The sequence below is a fragment of the Halichoerus grypus genome, chromosome 2 (assembly GCF_964656455.1).
Source record: "Halichoerus grypus chromosome 2, mHalGry1.hap1.1, whole genome shotgun sequence".
Lineage (NCBI taxonomy): Eukaryota > Metazoa > Chordata > Mammalia > Carnivora > Phocidae > Halichoerus > Halichoerus grypus.
In genome coordinates this window covers 129464449-129486624 of record NC_135713.1, presented here as the reverse complement: position 1 = coordinate 129486624, position 22176 = coordinate 129464449, and the positions used below count along the sequence as shown (strand labels likewise).

The following is a 22176-nucleotide window of genomic DNA, read 5'->3' as shown; positions in this document are numbered from 1 at the left end:
CAGTTTATGTTATCAGTAAGGCTTCCAAACAAACTATTAGTAGCTAGGTTTCTGGGGATTCCAAAGTTATACACAGATATTCAACTGCGTGGAGGGCTGCACCCCTAGGCCCTGTGTTGCTCAAAGGTCATCTGTACAATATAGTGTGGAAATGCAGCCCATAATGGATCTTCCCTCCCAAACACAATCTACAGCTTATAGAAGGCATTTAAATAAATATACATAATGTATATTGAGACAAAAGCCTACACAATTCATGTAGATCACATTGTTACGTACACATCTGGTAAATTTTTTTTTCTTTTAAACAAAATCACAAGGATTGGCTGGCTCAAATGCTCATACTGTCAGAATATAACTATCCAGTTCGTTATTTTAGTTCTATTACCCCCATAATCAATCTTCGCAGGTAAGAAATTAAATATGGGGAAATGTAGGAAAAAGGCGGCAGACAATAGGTAGCAGAGAGACAGGAAAAGAGGGAGGGATGTGATATGGAAAAATAAAGAGGATATGGCAACAAAGAGAAGAAAAAAGCACCCCCCACCCCGAAGAAAAAAGACCGGTGGGTAAATAAGAAAAGGAAAAAAACTAACATGAACAGTGGGGGCTGGGGGGAATACCATCAATTCAGCAAAGAAACACCAAGAGAGATAACTAATGTGTACATAGTATGTACAGGATATAAAAGGAAAGAAGGAAAAAAAACCTCACTGTGTCAATACAAGAAATATTTTTATTAAAAAATTAACCCCAAATCAAAATTTTTAAGGCGAACACAGGCAGCATACACTCTTTCACTCCTTTCCGCTTGTCACCAGGGAGACCAGGATTCAGTTCAGGCTCCGTGGGGCCAGGGAGCCAGGGAGCCAGAACTGAGCCTGAGCGGCTCCCCTCCCCCACTGCACCACCCTCAGCAGCCAGAACCACAAAGAGAAGACCACTCCCTAAAGACCATTCTGGACATTCCCTGAAAAATCACTATTTCTACAAACTCTCCTGATGGCAGCTGAATCCAAGAATCATGCCTACTCCAAGAGAAAATACTGGTACTAAGAGCTTGTCTATCAACCTACCCACCTTGTTGAACATAAACACTGTCCTCACAGATGAAGAGGATTATATTCTATGACTTGTGCCCAAAAAACAGAGCTTAAAACATTAAAGCCAAGTGAGGGGGCAAAGCACATCTGTGTGCACTTCAAATGAGGTACATATCGAAAAAGGGAAGCTCAATATATAAACTGATATCTAAAAATGCAATAGTGTTGCTATCTCCTTACCACGAATACTGAGCTGGATTACCTATTTTCATCCAGAATGCTTCCAAGTGGCTTCTGTTCTGCTAACAGTACAAAACGAAAACATGCTTTGAAACAAAAGACTTCTTTATCTTAAAGCACCACTGTGCCAGGGGCTTTAAAATCCTTTGTCTGTATCAGGCTTCGCTCAAAAGCGGGAAGGATTCTCCGTACATCTGCACAAGTGCATCTCTGGAAGAACCACACCTTTCTGCTTCTTCATTTGTGCTTACACAGCATGTGCAACTCATCCCTGTCCTGCAATATGGGCCGGGCAATAAACTGGATGAACAAATACAGAGGATAAAGGAAAGGAAATAAAGGTTATGAGAAGCATGAGAAAGATGGGGGTGGACAGGAATGTGGAAGAAAACAAAAACCTGTCAGAGAAGTCTCAGTGGTGTGGAACTCCACAGAAACAACGGCCGGCACTTGAACACTGCAAATGCTAAAAACACATACTGCAAAGAGGTAGCCCTTATCTAATGTAATTAATTATGATGCGAGAAATTTACTTTCAATATCATCAAGGTGTAAGAAATATAAATGGAAATCACTTTCCCGGACGTGTTCTCTCACGAGACCCATGCTGAAAATCGAGTTAACAGATCCTTCCTGAGAGGGGCTTGAGGATTAAATAAAATGATGTATAAAACAAAGTGCACAGTGGCTGCACATTGAAAGTGTTCTACAAACTTTAATTCTCCTTCTCTTTTATTCTACAGAGTATTTGTATGAAAATAAGACTTGTTCTCCATCGTCCAAAGTTTACAATGAAGAACAAAAACAGCAAAAGAAGTGGACAATGCATATAAAAGTAGAATAAAAAAATAAAAGGTAATTTTCCTTCTTAAGAATGAGTTATGATGAAAGTTATTTTATGAAGTAGTTGTTCTTGTAACAAAACATAACAGAAATGGAAATTTACATTTCAGCTGGAGTTGGAAAGAAATGTGAATATGCCTAAATTTCTACCATGGAAAGAAGGCTGACCACCAGGAAGAAAGAAATGCTTACACCTGGTGTGGGATAAAGCAAAAGGCAATCGAGAAAAAACCATGCTATGTACTCTCCACACCAACTTCCCAGTGATCTTCACCCAGGCCTATAATTAACCTATTACCTATATAAAAATTCAGTCTACATGCTCCCAAGTTCGTATCTCCCTCAGCTCTCTCCGAAGATCTTAGCTCATACATCTTTCCAATTGGAGGTCTAACAGATTTTTTAAACTACCAAGTCCAAAACAAAACTCTTCCCATCCCGTGTTTGCAGCTCTGCCTAACCCACACCCTGCTCAGTCTTCCCATTTCAGGAAATGACATGACCATTCACTCTGGAGCTCCATCCAAATCCTCCAGTTGTCATCATGGATCTTTGTGTCTGTTTTTCCCCCCGCAGCGCACCCACTCCATCAGCACACACTTCCTTCCATAGATTCTACCTCTGAATACAAGTCCAAGACTAGCACTTCCCACATGCTCAATTATGCCAGCACCATGCACCAGCACCAAGAAGCTGTTAACTCGCCTTTCATGTTCTCTCTCACCCTTTCTACAATCCAGTAGCAGCCAGAGTGATTAGTTTAAGTTAATCAGATCATATCACTCCACTGTTCAAACTACCTCAGTGGCTCCCCATAATATTTAGAGTCCTGATTTCTTTCCTTGGTGGGTAAGGCCGTCCACCACCATCTCTGAACTCACCTCCCACAATTACCTCCTTTCATCTCTTTAGGCACATGGGTTTCTTACTATCTACAAAACATGTGAAATCTGTTCCCACCACAGGTCCTATGAATCTGCTTTTCCCTCTGTCTAGAACACTTTTCCCACTGACCTAAAATGGGATCTTTTAGGTCATCTTGTTTGCTCACCATATGTTCTATTAACCCTGAGTAAATGTTGGGCAATTATAGTTTTGTCTCATGAGATAGCAAACAAATTTTCATATATGCTGCTCTTCTGACCCAGTGCTTTTTCCTTTCCCCTGACTGAAAAGTGGCGGGGGGAGGGGGGGGGCATCGGTATGGTTTGGCACAGGGCAGAAGAACATAAAAGCACCTTTACTTTCATTTCTGTGCAAAGAGCAGGGAAGGGACACAGCAGCTGGAACTCTTTCTGCAGAATCTTCAGGAAAATACATATACACACAGATATGCCCCAGACAGATACAGCAGCTGAATTCAGGCTGACAGTGGCTGGTTTCATGATAGATTTGAGCAAATACTCTGAAAGATAAGTTGAGGCAAGGCTCTTCCTCCTGTAATTCTAAAGTAATTATGATTTTCTCTCCCTACACAACAAAAGGTTGAGTTTCAGGAAGGATAATTGTGTTTCTTCGATTGCTACTGAACTCTACAGAAGAGGAATACAATCAGTCTGTTTAGGTATTAAAAAGGTATAAATCTGCTTCCTTATAAATATTGTGTTCACAGGTTTTTTTGTTTTTTTGTTTTTTGTTTTTGTTTTTTAGTGGTTATAAACTGGAGTCCATTGTATAAAATTAGGAAAATACCTAAATATTTGAAGAAAACGTAGAAAAGAAATCATCCATGAAAAAAGAAAGTTTGCTACGATATCTGTTACACTGTTGTTCAGCTATTTGCTGCTCTTGCCTGGCCAACCCTAGCCCAACACCCTACACTGGCATCTCCTATTCCTGCAAGAAAACTGGCCTCAGTGCGGTGTATTCTCTCAAATTCCTTAACACTCCACTTACCACACTTGTCAGTCTCAGATTATCTTAACAGCTATAGCCATACCTGAAAGCTGCCTACACAGGGGTCTGTAAACTACGGTCCACAGGTCAGATCTGGCCCACCACCCGTTTTTGTATTGTCCATGAGTTAGGAACAGTTTTCACATTTTTCTATGGTTGGAAAATCAAGAGAAGAATCATATTTTTGTGACACATGGCAATGGTATAAAGTTCAAATTGCAGTGCCCAAAAATAAAGTCCTGCTGAAACCCAGCCAAGTTCTTTCATTTACATATGGTTTATGGTCACTTTTGCACTGTAATAGAAGAGCCAAGTGGTCGTGACAGAAACCACTAAGTCTAAAATATTATCTGGCCTTTACAGAAAAAGGTGGCTGACTCCTGACCTGAACAAAATATTTTTCTTTAAATTGATTCACCTACTTATTTTCAATTATTTTAAAAGAAAACTCCATAGCATTTATAAAGGGAAAGCTGTATTACCCTAATACCTGGAAGGCAATCTTACTAAGAACAACCACCACAAGAAGATACCACTTCACATCCATTAGGATGGCTATCTCACTCACACACACAAAAACCAACAAACAAAATGGAAATATGCGTTGGTGAGAATGTGGAGAACTTAGAACCCCTGTACACTGCTGCTAGGACTGTAAAATGGGGTGGCCACTGAGGAAAACAGTAAGGCAGCTCTTAAAATTAAAAACAGAATTAGCACATGATCTAGCAATTCTACTTCTGGGTATGGTACTCAAAAGAACTGAAAGCAGGGACCCAAATGGATGGCTGTGCATCCATATTCACAAAAGCCAAAAGGTGACAGCACCTTGGGGTGCCTGGGTGGCTCAGTGGGTTAAGCGTCTGCCTTCGGCTCAGGTCATGATCCCAGGGTCCTGGAATCAAGCCCCACGTCCAGCTCCCTGCTCAGTGGGGAGTCTGCTTCTCCCTCTGCCTCTCCCTCCGTGCATGCTTGTGCTCTCTCTCTCTCTCGTCAAATAAATAAATAAAGTCTTTAATAAAAAAAAAAAAGGTGACAGCACCTAAAGTGTCCATTCATGTAAACAGATAAAAACAAATTATGGTATGTACACAAAATGGAATATTATTCAGCTTTAAAAAGGAAGGAAATTCTAAAATATGCTCTAACATGGATGAGCCATGAACACATTATGCTAAGTAAAAATAAACTCATCACAAAAGGACATATGCTGTATGATTCCACCTATCTGAGGTGGCTAGAGCAGTCATATTCATAGAGAGAGAAAGTAGAATGGTGGCTGCCAGGAGCTGGGTGAGGGAGAAATGGGGAGTCTGTTTACTGGGCAGAGTTTCAGTTTTGCAACTCAAAAAAGTTCTGGAGATGGATGGCAGTGATGGTTACACAACAATGTGAATATACTTAATGCCATGTAACTGGACATGTAAAAATGGTTAAAATAGTTAATTTTATGCTTTATGCATACTGAAAACCATTTTTTTTTCAGTTTTTAAAATTCCAACAAAAATAAGATTAGCTTAAAACAAGGTAGATGTTCTTGCACACCTACTACTTGGTCTTTCTATGTTAAAAAGGTTGACAAGAAGTTCTTAGGGAGACCCTGAAGATTAGCAGTAAATCTAGACCCTGAAATCCAAATGAAATGAGAAGGCACTTTGTCACTATTTATGATTCAGCGGTCTTTAATGTCATGTCCTTCTACTCATCCACACTTAAAAATATGGCAATTCTTGAAAGAGTCCCACAATTTGGGAAACCCAAACCTCCAGTGTTCTCCAGTGATATGTCATAATCCAAGAGCGATCATCCCCACATCCTTGTTAAAAAGTTATTTCTTAATTAGTACAGAATATTCTCTAGTAAGTGAAGAGGAGACCTTATTAACTGGATTAAAGCTCCCTCTTTCACAATGAAATATGATGTTTTAAAAATCATTTCAGAGCGCTGCACTGTTTCATTACATAATTAAATATATATGAGCAAAAGACAATTTAAAAGATTGGCTCTCCTTGGGTTAATTTTGGGATATCCTAAAGAGAGTGAAATCACAACAATCTTTACCATGTCTTCAGGAAGGTATTCATGTTTCATGGAGCAAGATTTTTTTTTAAAAAGTGAGTAAATATTAACTTGTGATATGGGTCAAATCTGAGGAAGTACTAGTGGGATTCAACATCAACACTCTAAAATACAAAAATCTTAAAAGAGAAAAAAAATCTCCTATAACAAAAATTAGAAATTTAGCTGTAAGGTATGGCTTACTACATAAAGTTATTTTTTTAATGATCATAGGTTTTACAGGTCCTTCAGTTTTGAGTTACTATGAAAAACCCAGTAAATCAAATAATTTCTAGTAAATGAAGTCCATTCCAATGTTCCTTACGTTGTCCACAGTAAGTTCCGATATATCCCTTCTGACACTGGCAATGATCATCCGCACAGGTTCCTCCATTCATGCACCTAACGTTGCACTGCTGAACTGCAATGAACAACAACAACAACAAAATATAAAACTATTAATCACTGAAATTTTAGTATCTGTGAGTTATTAAACTATACTAAATCTCCAATTCAATGACAAATATATTCGACAGAAATGTTATGACCCACATATATACTTATTTGTGTAAGTGCACACATGCACGCGTCTGTTACAATGTTATTCCGTAGGCATTTAAAATAGATTACACTTTCAGTGTTCAAAGAAATCAGTATGTGGCGACTGGTAGCATAGTTTCTAGGAGGTGGGAGGCACTTGTGTATCCATTCAGGATGCAGGGGCTGAGTGTCTGCCCGCCCTATGGGCTCAGCACCCTGCTATAATGGAAGACTTAGTATCCACCTTCATGGAGCTAACATTCCCATAGAGAGACAGACAAAACACAAATAAACAAACACTACAATGCCATTAGAGATTGTGACAAGTTCTCCAGAGGAAACTGTGTTGTAAAGGAGAATAGCCTGGAACCAAGGAGGAACCTAGATAGGAGGGAGACAAGACCATTCTGATGTGACACTTAGGAAGAGTTCTGAAGGAAGAGAATGAGCCAGGCGTGAGAAGTACCTGAGAGGAACCTCACAGGGAGAGGAACCACCAAATTGAAAAAGACCCTCAGATGGTGGAGAGTTTCCTCTATTTGAAGAACTGAAAGAGTCATATGATTATAAAGAGTCAGGCTGGGAAGAAAAAATCTTAGAGACGCATCGAGAGGCCAGCCAGATAATGCAAGGTCTCCCAGGCCATGGAAGGGTTGGCATTAAATCCCAAATGCAAAAGAAGTTATTGAAAGGGTTTAAGAGAGTAAAGTGATGCAATTTGTATTTTTAAAGGATGCCTGTAGCTTCTTTGCAGAGAACAGATCTGAAGAGGGCAAGAGTGTAAGCCAGAGAAGCCACTGGGAGTTACTACAACACTCCAGGTAAGAGATGAGGGGAGCTGAACCACAGGGTATCAATGGTGATGGAAAGGAGAAGATGCATTTGAGATATGTTTTCCAACAGAACCCACAGGTCTTGTTAAAAGAGTCAACATGAGAGAATGAGGAAGAAAGTAAAGAGAAAGAGAAACAGTTGCTTAGGCACTGGGTAGAGGGCAATGACATTTGCTGAAGCAAGAGAAACTGGAAGAAGTAGACTGTGGGCAACAACGAATCAAATTCCCTGCTATCAAGTTTCAGACGTGTACTATGTGCATTCCAGTGGAGATGTAGACTAGGAAATGGAGCCTGTGAATAGGAGGCTCAATGGAGGGATCTATTCTGGAGACAATTACCATGAGTTAGCAACGTATTGGTAGTAGTTGAAGCATATATGCAAATGAGTTCACCCAGGGAGGCCAGACTGTTGAGAACCCCAAACCCTGAGTTGAAGTCTAATGAAGAAGATACAGACAGGAGACTAAAAAATAATAATCAAGAAAAGGAACACTGTGGCCATGGATACTGCACAACTGGAGGAAAAAGAGTATTTCATAAAGAGGGCAAATAATGGTGCTAAATGCCTTGGGGGAGTGGAACAGGATAAGGACTGGAAAAGAGAAACATTCCTGATGAAAAGGGGGTACTACCCAAGGCCATGGCAATTCAGGGATTCCCTATGAAATTATATACCATAAACTGAGGGTTAGGCCAGTGAATATTTAGCTGCTCAGGAGGAGGATTAAGAAGTTGAACTGTAAAATTTCTCCAGGATTTTTTTTTTCCTGAAGGCACATATGAGTAAACTAAGACAACGGATTAATGAAAATATGGGTAAGAATATCTTCCAGGCAGTCAAACCAGAAAGGTTCCTGAAAGCACTGGAGGAAATCTGCTAATCAGGGTGGTCAAGAAAGCCTGGATGAATTGTGAAGAAGAACTTTAAAACACTGAGAAAATGACACATTATTTTCAGAGAAAATGAAACTAGAAGTTTTTACACAGAAGTTTCATCAGAAGGCAATGACATTAGTCATTTAAGTCTTGAATCTTCAATTTCTGAGTAAGACACATTCTCTACTACCTCTTCTGAGAGAAAATTTGGAGAGATAAATGTTAAAAATAAAACAACGTCACTCTGGCTTGAGGCAGATTTAAAATTTTATTTAATTACTGAACAATTAAATAAACAGTATCTGCTTCCACCTTGTTATAATATTATCTTAAACACTGGCCTAAAAGATTTATCTTGAAGACCTGACAATCCTGAATTGGGTCATGAATAACACAATTCTAGTCCACCATTGTGATCTTATAGGACCGCTGAGAGCTAATATGTGTAAAGCAAAGTGAGTTAATATATGTTAAGCATCTGGTCACTATATAATATTCATTGTCAACCCAATCCTCTTATCCTTCTCCTTTAGTTCACCCACGAAACAGGACATGAACTACAGGATTATGCAAAGGCAATAAATAGAGCCTAGAGTTGGAGCCTATAGGTTTAAGGCATCAGAATACATGGATTCAAATCTATGTTACCCTGGGTAAGTTACTAAATTCACATGTGCCAAACTCCTTTCTCTATAAAATGGGATAATAATAGTACCTCATAGTTTTCATGTGAAGATAAAATAAAATGCTATAGTCAAAAACATAAAACAGTATCTGGCACAGAATAAAAACCCAGTAAGTTACAGTTCTTATTCACAAAGAATTTCTTTTCCACTGAATCCGGGCGCTTTTACTGCAGAGAGACATAGCTTCTGGACCAGAATTAAACCATACTGCTTAATAAAAAATCACTCCCCTTTAGTTGTTGGTGGCAACAATTAAGTCACTGAAGATTTTTACTCCAAAGATTAATGCAGATCTAGTTAATGATAGGAAAATAATCATCGATGCATATCCTTGTTGAAAAGGACATTTGGTATTTATTCACAAGCTTCAGAACAATGCAGTAAGTAAGGTCACCTCTAAGAAACATACTTGATTTTGATCCACAGGTTGGTGATATTTGGCCGCTGGAACAAGTACACATGTTAGGACGCGAACAAAATCCATCTCCACAACTATTTCTACAAATTGCTGTAGGAAGCACAATAGGAAAGTGAAGGAATAATTAGGTAATAAACCACAGTTTACAAAACAAGAAAGCTACAGTCAACAACAATAAACCTGAAAAACTAAGACAAAAAATACAGGATAAGTACTGTCTGATTTCAGATATGCAGCAAAATTACCCATTGTAGACATGAGACTAAGTCTCACAAATATCCTTATGATAACGTGCAAACAAATGAAACTACTTCAAGTTCCATAATCCTTTAACTCTCCTATCAATACAGGTCATGTTTTCCATTCAAGGCAGAGTGTTTATACACAGAATTTACCACAAGATGACAGTCTGGGTCATAGGAAGCTGGAAGGATTGAGGAAACCCAGAGGTCCTGCATACCCTCAGAAAACATAGCCCACTGTGGAAAAGGCCTTCACAAGACACAGAAAATATAAAATGGGCTGAGCCAGAGACTCCAAGCCCTAACCAGTTGGCCAAGCCCCAGGGGTTCCATGCACATTCCTTCCCAGCTGGTATCTGACCTGCCCCATCATCAATCTTTGTTTTCCTTAATAAATCCCTCTCTCCTTCCTCCAGCCTTTCTTCTCCCATGCTATCACCACAACCTAGCCTATTCCTGCTGGTCAGAAAAGCTGCTGCAACATTTTGATGGAAGGAGACTCAAAGCCTCCTGCAGCTGTGACCTCCAAGGTATGAGGGTCATCACAGCAAAGAATGTTAGGCTCACTGACACAGCACATACCATGGATCCTCAAAATCATTAGCAGAGTGCCTTCAAATGGGAAGTCTCTCCCATATTTAGAGTCAGTTCATTTAAGAGCTGAGAGATTCATCTCTATACCCACAACTGAATTCCTTATTTGTGCACAAAGCCTATGTGCTTTAATGCTCCATGCCTGGATCCATGAGGACAAGAGGAGGGTCTCAAACTAGCTATAAACATCATGTAAATGTGCACGTGTCTTTTGCTAGACAGGGGTGTCACAATTTTCAAAGAGATCGGAGACCCCCAATAATGTAAAGGGCGTGCTGTATAGAAGTAAGCTAACTCAGGGTGCCTGAGTGGCTCAGTAGGCTAAGCATCTGCCTTCAGCTTAGGTCATGATCCCGGAGTCCTGCATCTGGCTCCCTGCTCAGCAGGGAGTCTGCTTCTCGCTCTCCCTCTGGTCCTCCCTCTGCTCATTCTCTCTCTCACTCGCTCACTCTCTCAGATAAATAAAATCTTAAAAAAAAAAAAAAAACACAGAAGTGAGCTAACTCAGTCATTGTTTTTCTTCTCCAAACTGCCATTTGACATCCATGTAATATGACCAGCATCTCCATTAGCACTCCTTATAAATAAAAATGTCATAGATCCTAGTGTGAAGATAGAAAACTAGTTTTAGGTAAGAACATGGTTCCTGCCATGGAGTTGACTACTAATTTTTAAAATGTGCTACAGTTTCAGATCACGAATAATGTTCCAGTGACACATGTCCACTAAAATACTGTTTTATTTCAAAGCTCCCTCACCCGCAGCAGGCTGCCATTTGGTCGAGGCTTAGGTGATCTACAAAGTACCCCTACCCAGGCCCTAAACCCAAGGAAGGACTCATGGCTGGAGACTGGTCATCCTCAGACAACAGATCCCAGTCATGAGCACAGGTGTGAGCTCAATGCCTGTGAGCCCGTGAGAAGCAAGAGTGTGCAGGCCCTTTCTCCTCACACTCATCTCAAACTATGAGATGCCTCACCTAACTACTTGTCCATCCTACCATCATGGAAACCATGAGACCCAGAAATAACCAAGGAGAGGGAAGGAAGACATGGGTGTTAGGGTTTCTCCGATGCTGGGAGTAGATGCGCAGCACAGTGAAGAGTACATAGGACGAAAAAAGTTTGATGCTCAGTTCCTGCTGTGCCATGGCCCCATTACAAACTTACAAAAAGACCACACAGCTTCTCTGGGTTTTGTTTTCTTCTTGGTAAAATAAAACAAAGGGATTATCGTGGGAGTATTCTGAGGTCTTTTTAGGTTCAAATGCTAAGATTTCAGGCCAACCCTTTCCCATTCCACTGACCAAAATGCATTTCATAGCAAAATTTCACAAATAAATTAATAAACTTTCCCACTGCTTCAAGTTCTAACAAGATTAGGAAGAAACAAATGAAAAGTGAGAAAGTCAATTCCATTTTTTTTGGAAACAAATATTTGCAAGTTCAGAAGTACTTCAATGATCTTTGCAGGCCACAGCTAAGAACACTAACAACAAACACAGAAACTCAAATCAAAATGCATTAGGTTTCCAGTAGTTTGAGAAATACATTTTTCTTTTATTATCTTTACCACTTCAAGAAGCCTGGTCAACACCAAACAGATTAAAATTCTAGAAGGTAATCATTTGTAATATCTTTCTATCAAGAAAGAATGCTGATGTATAAATGAAATAATTAATCTTTGGTCCTCCTATTCGGTTTGTATTTTACTTCTCTCTTCTTGTAAGTTGCCTCAGAGCTTTGTCTTTTGCTAAATGGTGGAAATTCAATAAATCTAATAAATAACTTATTATCACCAGGAAATCCTAGAATGAAAATTCTTGATTTTGACTTGATAATGCTTTCAATTTGGTTATTACCTCCATATATTATCATTTTAAATGTCAAAAATAATTGCACTACTAAATTTAACAGAAAATACTAAAATTCAAAATTTATGTGAGATCCATACAAGAGAATAAAAAAGCATTACATTCTTCCTCTATTTTATACTCTTGGGTATTTGAATTACTTTTTTAATATGCTAATATTTTTGTAGGTAACTCTAAGTGCTCGATATATATAAGTGATATATATATATTTCTTGGAGATACAAAGATAACTTCAAAATTTATGCTTTTTAGAGATTTATGATGCATGTAATTTCCAATGTATTTCATAGGTACCCAAATATTTCAAGTAGTAGAAATGCAGGCTACAATAGTCACCGTTGCTCTGAGATTTCCAAAGCTGTTCTTCTAAACAAGTAAAGAGCACAATGTTACTGAAAAACTGTAAGTATTTAAAGCAGACACTCAGAGGGATATATATATATATATATATATATATATATATATGTATATATACACACACACACATACATGTACATATATATTTCTACTTCAAATATTCTGGAAGGCTCTGTTCTCTGGAATTCCCATTCCACACCGATCCAATAAAATCTGACTTTACAGATTTTCAACACATACCATAAACTGATCCCTTCTTCTCGGCTGCTCTCCAACTCAATAATGGCAGTCTCATTCATTACATTCAGTGAGTCAGACTTTCCGCAGTGCCTAAGTCATCCCAGCTAGTATGGCAGGTGTGTGGTGAGTGACATTAGCTGTTACAGGATTCTAGGAACCATGTTAAATTTAAAGCAGGCAAAGTAATGCCCTACTGGCCTGAAAGAGTAAATACACCCTCCATATATGCCTCACAATCCATGATTTCTGTGTTGGGGAAAAAAGAATGCAATACCCTTCCTTTCTTTTTAATAAAGGCTTATCATCAGAGGATTTATTTAAAATATTCATGCATCACTTCACACATTTTTTTCCCATTTTTGCCTCCCTACTGGAAATTGTGGGATTTTAGGGTAGAAAAAATTATAAGAAACACTCTTCACAACACAGGAGACTTCATTCCTTTTTAAAAGCTGCAATGAAATAACATGAAGGGTCTATCTCAAACCCACAAAACCAATAAATATAGAGTCGGAAATGCCACTACATCCTTATTATCCCTTGGCTAGTGTGGCTTGCCCTTTTTCTCTGTTCACAGTTGCATAATTATCTTTTCCCTGGAGAATATGAAGGTCAATCTAAAGTCAAGAATGGCTCAAAATGAATGTGCTGTCTATGATACCTGGCTCTCCTCCCGACAAGACAAATGTGACTGCTAGATAAATACACAGGAGAAGGCTGGTCACACTTCAACTCACAGATTCACAGGCATGTGAAATAAGACATCCCACGGTCCATCACTATGAGGCTAGTAACTAATGACTTCTCCAGTTAGAACCTGGGAGAGCTAGGTACACAATTTGGAAACTAAATAAAAGAATAAAACTTTGAAGGTCAGAGATGCAGAACTTTGGAAACTCTAAGCCTCACACTTTGGAAATCTACAGTACACTATGGGATGTGGGGCCTGTAAATCCTAAATTTAAATATCTTAAAAAAAAAAAATAAAGGTCAAGCCATTTGGGAAGAGTTCTTTTAAAAAATTTTGTTGACCTGGGTCAACTGTAACTCCCTATGGGAGTTCCTTTCGTATCTACGTTATGTGGCTGTTGAGATGAAACCAGAGATAATAAAGTGGTTTTGTACAAAGGCCTAAGAAAGCTTGATCTTCAAAAGGCCTAAACCTCATGCAGTCAAAAGCCAGATAATTTACATAATCACATTGTGGTCTTATCTGGACTCCTTTAGGAAAAAGTGGTTTTGAGTTATCTAGGGAATTGCTGTACTCCCCCCTTCAGTTTGTATTAATAGACACAGAAAGATAAAACTTCCAAGTATCTTTGAAACCTTTATCATTATTGCCCTTCAACAGAGTCTAGAAGCGAAGTCGAAACTGATGTAAACCGGCTGCTTCTTCCCCAACACTCAAATGGGGCCACGTCCCTAACTATCACTGCTTTGTGGCCACTGGATTCTAAAAGCAACTCTGTGTCCGGGACAACTGAATCCAAAACTCGGCCCTGACATGGGGTCAAGCGCGCTGCCCAAGCTGGGATCCCAATCAAGCACTCACGGACAATGCATTGGTTTCCTCCAGGAAGCGTCTTCCATCCCGGGCAACAGTAGGAGTGGAACCTGGATCCGCACACGTTGGGCCTGCGATAGACAAGCGAGGTCACACACACGTAGGGAAGTTGTATGGTAACACACTAGCGGTTTTCCCAAGCAAAAACCCTGAGCGAAAAGATTTCGGGACAACAAACAAACCAAAACTGCACTTCAAATTCTTGGGGCTCCGGTGCACAGACATGGAAGTAAATGGGCTGGAATGCGGGAGGGTCGGAAACGTCTAAACCTTACTTTTCATCTGCCCTCCCTTACTGCCTTTTTAAAGGGCGAAAAGAAACATGGAAACATATAATTTCCTACTACTCTAGCCTCCGGATGCAGAGAACAAAGGGAACACTCTGTTTCAAAAATCCCTGCCCTCGTACCCAAATCCGTCCCTTCTTAATCCACTCTGGCCCCGACGTGTCAAGGAACGCGCGTCGGAAGGTGAAGCGCTGGAGTCTGATGATTAGAGCGAACCGTAAGCCCCGCAATCGTTCTCAAACAAAAGGCTCAAGAGCTGCGCGCCCGACGGGGGGGGAGCAGGCAAGCTCCACCAGCCCCGAAGCGGAGTGGACTCAAGCCCGCCCTCCGCCCGACACTGGGAACCTGTTCCCGCACCGCAGGCAGAGCCTGCGCTCTACCATCCGCACCCGGGGGCCTTCGACCCAACCCCCGAGGGAGGGCTTTTTGCCGGCTGAGCTGCGGAGGAAAAGGGGGAGGCGCTCCTGGGAGTCCTCTGGATTCTGGTGGAGGGGGCCCCGGGTCTAGCCGCCAGAACTAGTTTCAGGGAGGGGTGGGATGGAAAGCTGCCAAGCGTAGGTTCCCCCCGGCCTCCTGCCCACCTACCCTCGGAGCACGTCCTGCTGTCCTCGCCTGCGGACGCGGCTGGCCGCTGCGGCGCCCTCCTCACGGTACTCGGGCACAGCGAACCCGCCTTCAGAGCCCGCCGCCGCGGGCCGGACCTGTTGCGGCGGCGGCTGGGGCCGGGGCGGCTTGGGCGGTGGTAGCTGGGGCTGGCCAGCCGTGCCCTGCGCCCAGAGCGCCACGCAGCCCAGCCACACGAAGTAGGGCTGGAGACACAGCCGCCGCCGTCTCCCCATCGCGGGCGCCGAGAGCGCGCGGACCAGGGTCCGCGGAGCGGGGAGTGCTGGGAGACAAAATCTGCGCGGCCTGAAAAAAAGTCAGGGTCTTACAAGCCCTCCGTCGGCTCCCGAGACTCCCTGGGGCTCGGGCTCCCTGCAGTAGCGGGAGCCCCGGACCGAGCGCCGGCCCCCGGGCTGCCGGCGGGACGCGGGCTCTAGCGCAGCGGGCGGCGAGGCGCGGCGGCGGTGCGGCCGGCAGCCCCGCGCGGTCCACGTTGCATCCCCCGGGCCACGGCCCCGAGCGACTCCAGGACCGCCAGCGGGCGGGGGCGGGAAATTACAAAAGTAACCCGAGCAGCCGCGGCGTAAAGTTACAAAGAAAGCGGACCTCAAAAGAAAAAAAGGGCCTGCACGCAGCGCCTCGGCGGATTCCCGTGCGCTCCGGGAACAGATCTTGGAAAGCTGCGAAATTCACCAGAAAGAAGCCGGCAAACAAACAAAAGTCGTCCCCCAAAGAAGAGGGTCTCCTCCCGGCTCGCCTGGAGTCCCGCGGGGCAGCGACGCGCCGGCGGCGGCTAAGAAGCCGAGCTGAGGTGTGCGGGGCCAGGGCGAGCCGCCGGTGAGAGGGAGGGCAGGAGGCTGAACGCCGGGGAAGATGCGGCGGGCGAGGGCGCGGCGCGGGGGTTTTGAGGCCCGGCGGGGCGTGGGGCGGGCCGGCGGGCGGCGGCTGTCAGTGGGGGCTGGAGCGCAACCGTCCACACGTGGAGCGCAGCCCCGACCCAGGGGCCGACGCAGAGTGGGCGGAGACAGAGTTAAGGGGCGAACGGGTGGGGAGGAACAAGGGGAGTTAGGGGCTGGGGGAGGGGAAGAGGAAGGAAGGGGGTAGGGTGAAGGGAGGGGAGAGGACTGAGTTTGGGGAGAAGGGGGGCAAGCCTGAGAGGAAGACCAGGGCTGGAAGAGGGGCTTGGAAGGAGGGATTGGCGAGCCCGGGTGCGAGAGGAAATGAGCGGGGGATGGGGGCGAGGTTAGAGCGAGGAGAGAAGTGGGAAAGGGGAGGGGGGGTAGGGGCCTGGGGGCCGGCTGGAGGGGGCCAGGCGTTAGTCGGCTTTGCTTCCCGTCCCCCTCAATTGGCCGCTAGCTCTGTTTTGACTGTACAAAGCGAGTAGACGACGGGGGAGGGGGCGGTTAGGGACCGGATTTGGGAAAGGAGGCAGCAGCCCCTTCCCCTCCCCCTCTGCCCTCGCCGGGCCGCGGACCAGGGACGAGGGTCTCTAAAGGCGCTTGGCTCGGCTGGACCCGCAGCTGAACTTCCCCTTGTCGGGCAGAGGCCACAGGGTTGAGGAGGAGAACGGGTACTCCCGCGAGGACCCAGACCCAGACCCGGGGTGGGGTAATTCGCAGCCAAGTAGGAATAGAGACTCGCGCGGGACTTGGCTGCAACCTCAATCCAAGGAGGCCCGGCCCTCCCCATCGCCCTCCTACCCCCACCTTCCCCCCCCGGATAGGCGTCAGTCTGTGGGACCCGAACAGCGGCTGGGCGTTTCCAGATTGAAATGCGCCCTCCACCTCCAAGAGGGAGCTCACGCGGCCGCGGGGGGCCTCGGCTGCATGCCGGCGCCGTGGTCCCGGGGAGTCCGCGCAGGGGGTGTGCTCCGGAGTGACCCCTGGCAGAGCTCTGCCGGGGTTTGCAGCCAGAGAGGAGTTAGAGCCCCTGGTGGCGGGGGTGTGGTGGGGAGGGGCACGGGGGGACCACAGAGCTGGTAAATGGGTCTTGGGGCATAGCCTTGGTTCCTGGCATGGACTCCTCATTAATGATTAAGCCCTAGCGATTGGTGCATCCAGGCTGGCGACCTGCCCTCTGAACCCTTAGAACTGCCTTTACGTTCACAAGCCTCTGGGGTCTTCCTTTGTGGCCCTGCTTTCATGAGGTCTCTGTAAAGCCCTAGTCGTCTCTTAACCCATAGCACTGCATAATTAAAAATCAAACATTCCTGAAAACTGAAAACTAAGGCTAACTATCCAAACACAGTTTAGGAAACAGTACAAGAGAGCAATGTCTGGATTATTCAGGCCTAGGGAACTTCACTTTAAAGAGATATATATATATATATATATATATATATATATATATATATATATATATATATATATATATCCCCCCCGCCTGAATTGCCCAGATGTGCTATTTGGCAGTCAAAATTCTCTGAGAATTGGCATAACTCCCTTCTCTATTTTCCAAATGTAGTCAAAGAGTCTGACTTACAATATTCTCATAAGTCCTTAAAAAAAGGTAGGAGTCACATAATTTCATGTGAGACACCAATTTGTACGAATTCAAAGAAATTAAAAGACAGTAGTAGAGGTATTTGTCATGCACTGTGCTTCAAACAAGTGAAACCATTTAACTAAAGGAACTAAATAAAGTAACTATCTCCTGGCTGAAGGTCGTGTTTTAATTATACTCTTTAAAACATTTAACCTTGTTAAATGGATTTTTGTTAATACTTACATAGCTTCAGGGTTCATTCCTGTCTGTCACATAAAATCCTCTAAAATGCTCTAAAATTGCATATGCATGTATCCTTTGACTCAACAATTCAACTTCCAGAAATCCGTTTAAAAGATATGCAGGCAAAAGAAATGATGAATGCATTCATCTGTTCATTGCAGCACTGTTTGTAATAGCAAAATATTAGAAACACAAATGTCCCATCAGTAAGAAAATGTTTGAATGTAGTTTAATACATTCAATTAAATACTATATAGCTGTGAAAATTGAATGGGGATCTCTGTCCAGTCCTATGGAGTTATCTCTAGATTATGCAATTCAGTGGGGGCGGGGGGAAAGTCAGAGTACAGACAGAAACAGGCAAATCCATTGAGATAGGAAGAATAAAGGTTATCAATGTCTGGGGTGGGGAGTAGGGAGAAGGGAATGAGAATTATTGTTTAATGGGTACAGAATTTCCACAGAATGATGAAAAAAGTCTGAAAATTGTGATAATGGTTGCACAACATTATGCATGTACTTAATGCCCCTGAACTGTATACTTAAGTATGGCTAAAATGGTCATTTTATGGTATGCATATTTTACCAAAAAAAAAAAAAATTAGTACAAGGTGTAGGATATTGTTGTATGCTACTTGATGGTGTGTGGCTGTGGGTGCATTTTTAAAAATAGAAGTGTAAACCAAATCTAATAATGGTTATCTTAGGGAAGGAAGAAGATAATGAAGAAGAGACAATGATGGAAGATAGATGTTTGTAAATATGCCTTGTTTTATAGTTCTAACTTTGGAACCATGTATATATTTTATATAATTAAAGACAAAATTAAATTTAGAAAGAACACCTAGGGGCACCTGGTTGGCTCAGTCAGTTAAGCATCTGACTCTTGATTTCAACTCAGGTCATGATCTCGGGTTGTGAGATGGAACCCCACCGCACCTCAGGTCGGGCTCCACAGTCAGTGTGGTGTCTGCTTGGGATTCTCTCTCTCCTTCTGCCCCAACGCCCACTTTGTGCGTGCGCTCTCTTTCTCTCTCCCTCACTTTCTCCCTCTCTCAAAATAAATAAATAAAATCTTAAATAAAAAGAAAAAGCAATGCCTAAAAATTTAGAACTAAAACAAATGAACCTATTTATCACACTGGTGGCGTAACCAGAGGGAATAATTATTTAAGCTGTTATTTTAACACAATATTTGAAATGTACATCTTTAGTAGGATATAATCTAAGGATGAAATGAGCCAAATTCAAGAAATTGCATTCAAAGGTGGTGATATGAGAGAGGGAGAGAGACAGAGATAGAGGGAGAAAAATATTAGAAATGATTTCAGCATAAGAGAATGGAGATACATAAAATAAAAATAAAAATGTTGTAAACTTAAATTGAATTATAAAATGCCAATATGAAATTAGAACTTACCTTTATCTTGCAAAAAATATGCGTTTCCTGATCCTACACATTGAAAAGACCTGAAAGTAGGGAAAACCCAGTAACAATAAACACCCTTTGTGCCCAGATTATGGTTCCTAAACACCAGTAAAAGGAATGAGAGCTCCTTGGTTAAGAGTCTGATTTCAGGTTTGGGGCATGATATATGTAAGATATGTTAAATCTAAACTATCTATCTTGTCATACTTGAAAGCAAGGAATTTATCACTTTGGGGATCATGTCAAAAGAAAACTGAAGCTAACATGAAAAAGATCCCACTGACCAAGGATGGGAAAACTTGAGCATCAAAAAGAAAAATGACCACAAAAGATTGAAATATATGAATATATAAATATTTAAGAGTTCCAAATGATATCCCAAATTAAAATTAACTGGTCACTTTTAGAGGTTATTAGACACAGCTTATTTTAGAAATATTGATAAATAAAATAATCATGTATTGTGCCTTTGCTGGAGAGACTTAAAGGAAATATTTCTTTTTAAAAAATTATAGTTGTAAACACTGGAATGATAGAAAAATCACAACTTTGCAAACTGTAATGAAATAATGGATCTGAGCAACAGTCATCAATGACTGCTAAAACCATTAAGTCAGGCATTCCTACCTGGAGTCTGTTTTCTCCCCATTGGGCATCTGGCGATATCTGGAGATATTTTTTGTTGTCACAACAAAATGGCATGTGGGGGGGCAGGAGGGTCAAGGGTACCAGGGATGCTGCTAAATATCCTACAATGCACAAAACAGTTCCCCATAACAAGTATTATCTGGTCCAAGATATCAATTTATATGAGAAACTCTATGTTAGGTGAACAATCAAGGGGGAATTTTTTAATAAAAGATTTAAGCTGTTACAATCAAAACCTACGGGTTAATTGTTAAGTTCTGAAAAACAGGACAACCAGACATTATGTGTCTATTTAAGTGGTGCAATAGGAGGCACAAAGAACCACCTATAAAATATCTTTGCCAAAAAATGTAACCTGAATTATGTAGTCATAATTTTACATTTAGCTTCCAGTTATTAGGAACTGTAGAGGGTAGTGAAACATGTTAAAATATACTGCAAGAATACAGTCAATGAGATCTAGAATGTGGGAAATACCACAGGACTAATTTTGTTCAAATAAATGACATGGGAGAGAAAAGAGAGGGGAACTGTTCTGGTCCAACAACCAAAGGCAAAGGTTGCACCTTATCTGGGATTTTTATTTTAACATGGGTCTAAATTGACATTTTTGAGACAATATGGGGGATTGAAAGCTGATTATTACATGTGAAAGATTTATTTTCAATTTGAGAGGGGTGTGACAATAATATCATGATTATATTATTTAATCTATTTTCCAATATTTACCAAGGTCTTAATGGATGAAATGATATGATGCCTAGGGTTTGATTTACAATACCGCAGGAAAAATAAAGGCAGAGTTCTGAAAAGATGGAGTAGATATACTTTCCTCTATTCCTTTTGCTAAGTATACTTAGCTAAATATCCTGAACATTGTATATGGAAAAAGGAGACTCTAAATAGTGGAAGGAAGACAGCAGACTGGCTGGGCCCCAGGACCTGAGGAGTGACATGGAAGTGATTTCCTTGATTTTTTGTTTTGCCTCATATATCCTGGACTGAGTGCTGAAGAAGCTGGAAATCTGGAAATGCCAACTGGCACAGACCAAAAAACGCCTCAGAGAAAAGCCTGCACTTTCTAGCCAAAGGTCAGGAAAAGGATGCACTAGCAAGACAGAAAACTTATAGACAATAACTGCGCTACAACTAGCCAAACATTACAGTGGACATTTGGTGATATCTGAAGAGATTTTTTATTCTGATCACCCGCGCACTAGCAAAGGCCAAATGTTGAGTTTAAGCTTCATCCTCACCAGGCTATCAAAAGGTGTTCCTCCCTTTCTCTCACAGTACTGTCCGAGAAGTTCAGATAGTGAACACCCCCCAATAGTGCAATGGAGAAGCGGGACTTCCACTTCTACCTACCAGTAATGAACTGTCCTGTCCACTGGTATCAGAGGATCCAGCAAGTAGAGGGTCAGGACTTTTATTATTGCCCATCCCCATGGTGTCATGAGAAGCCACGAAGAGCCACATAAAGAGTCGGACTGAAGCACAGGTCTCCCTCCCAGCCAGAGTGGTACAGCAGCAGTTTAGTTGGGAAGCGAGTCCTCCCACCCCTCACTAGCAATCACAAAATGCTCCTCACATCCCAAGTGTGTCAACAGAGGAAGAACTTGGACTCCACCCCCACTCTTTTTCTACCGTCTGTGCAGTATCAGATGAGGCTGTTAAAACACAATTTAATATGATCCAAGTTTGTAACATAACACCCAAAATGTCCAGGATTCAAATGAAAACTGTTCATCATGCCAAGAACTAGGAAACTTTCAAACAAAAAAGAAAATTAATACTCACCAACCCTGAGATGACACAGGTGTTAGAATTATCTGACAATGGGTTTAAAGCAGCCATGATAAAAATGTTACAGTGAGCATTTGGGAACATGCTTGAGACAAAGGAAAAAAGAATAGAAAGCCTCAGCAAAGTAGAAGATATGAGGAAGAACTAAATAGAAGTCTTAGAAGTGAAAAACACAATAATCAAAATTAAAAAGCTTAATGGTCGGAGTTATCAGCAAAATGGAGAGGACAGAGGAAATAATCAACAAACTTGAAAATAGAGTAATAGAAATTACCCAACAAGCGCAAAGAGAAAATAGAATGAAAAAACAAACCAACAACCAGAGTTTCAGGGATCTGTGAGACTATAACAAAAAATCTAGGCATGCCTG

The 22176-nt window shown here is 42.1% G+C and overlaps 1 protein-coding gene across 1 annotated transcript in view; it reads right to left on the bottom strand.

Annotated features, from left to right (window-relative positions):
- The window catches only part of FBN2 (fibrillin 2), a 250342-nt gene extending 234693 nt beyond the window's left edge, over positions 1 to 15649 (bottom strand). Inside the window, exons 1-4 of the mRNA XM_078067554.1 lie at positions 15179 to 15649; positions 14295 to 14377; positions 9428 to 9526; positions 6406 to 6501 (exon numbers count right to left, since the gene is read on the bottom strand). Of these exons, the coding sequence (XP_077923680.1) occupies positions 6406 to 6501; positions 9428 to 9526; positions 14295 to 14377; positions 15179 to 15432 (532 nt within the window). The 5' untranslated portion in view covers positions 15433 to 15649. The remainder of the gene's footprint in view (positions 1 to 6405; positions 6502 to 9427; positions 9527 to 14294; positions 14378 to 15178) is intronic.
- Between the last annotated feature and the right edge of the window lie 6527 nt (positions 15650 to 22176).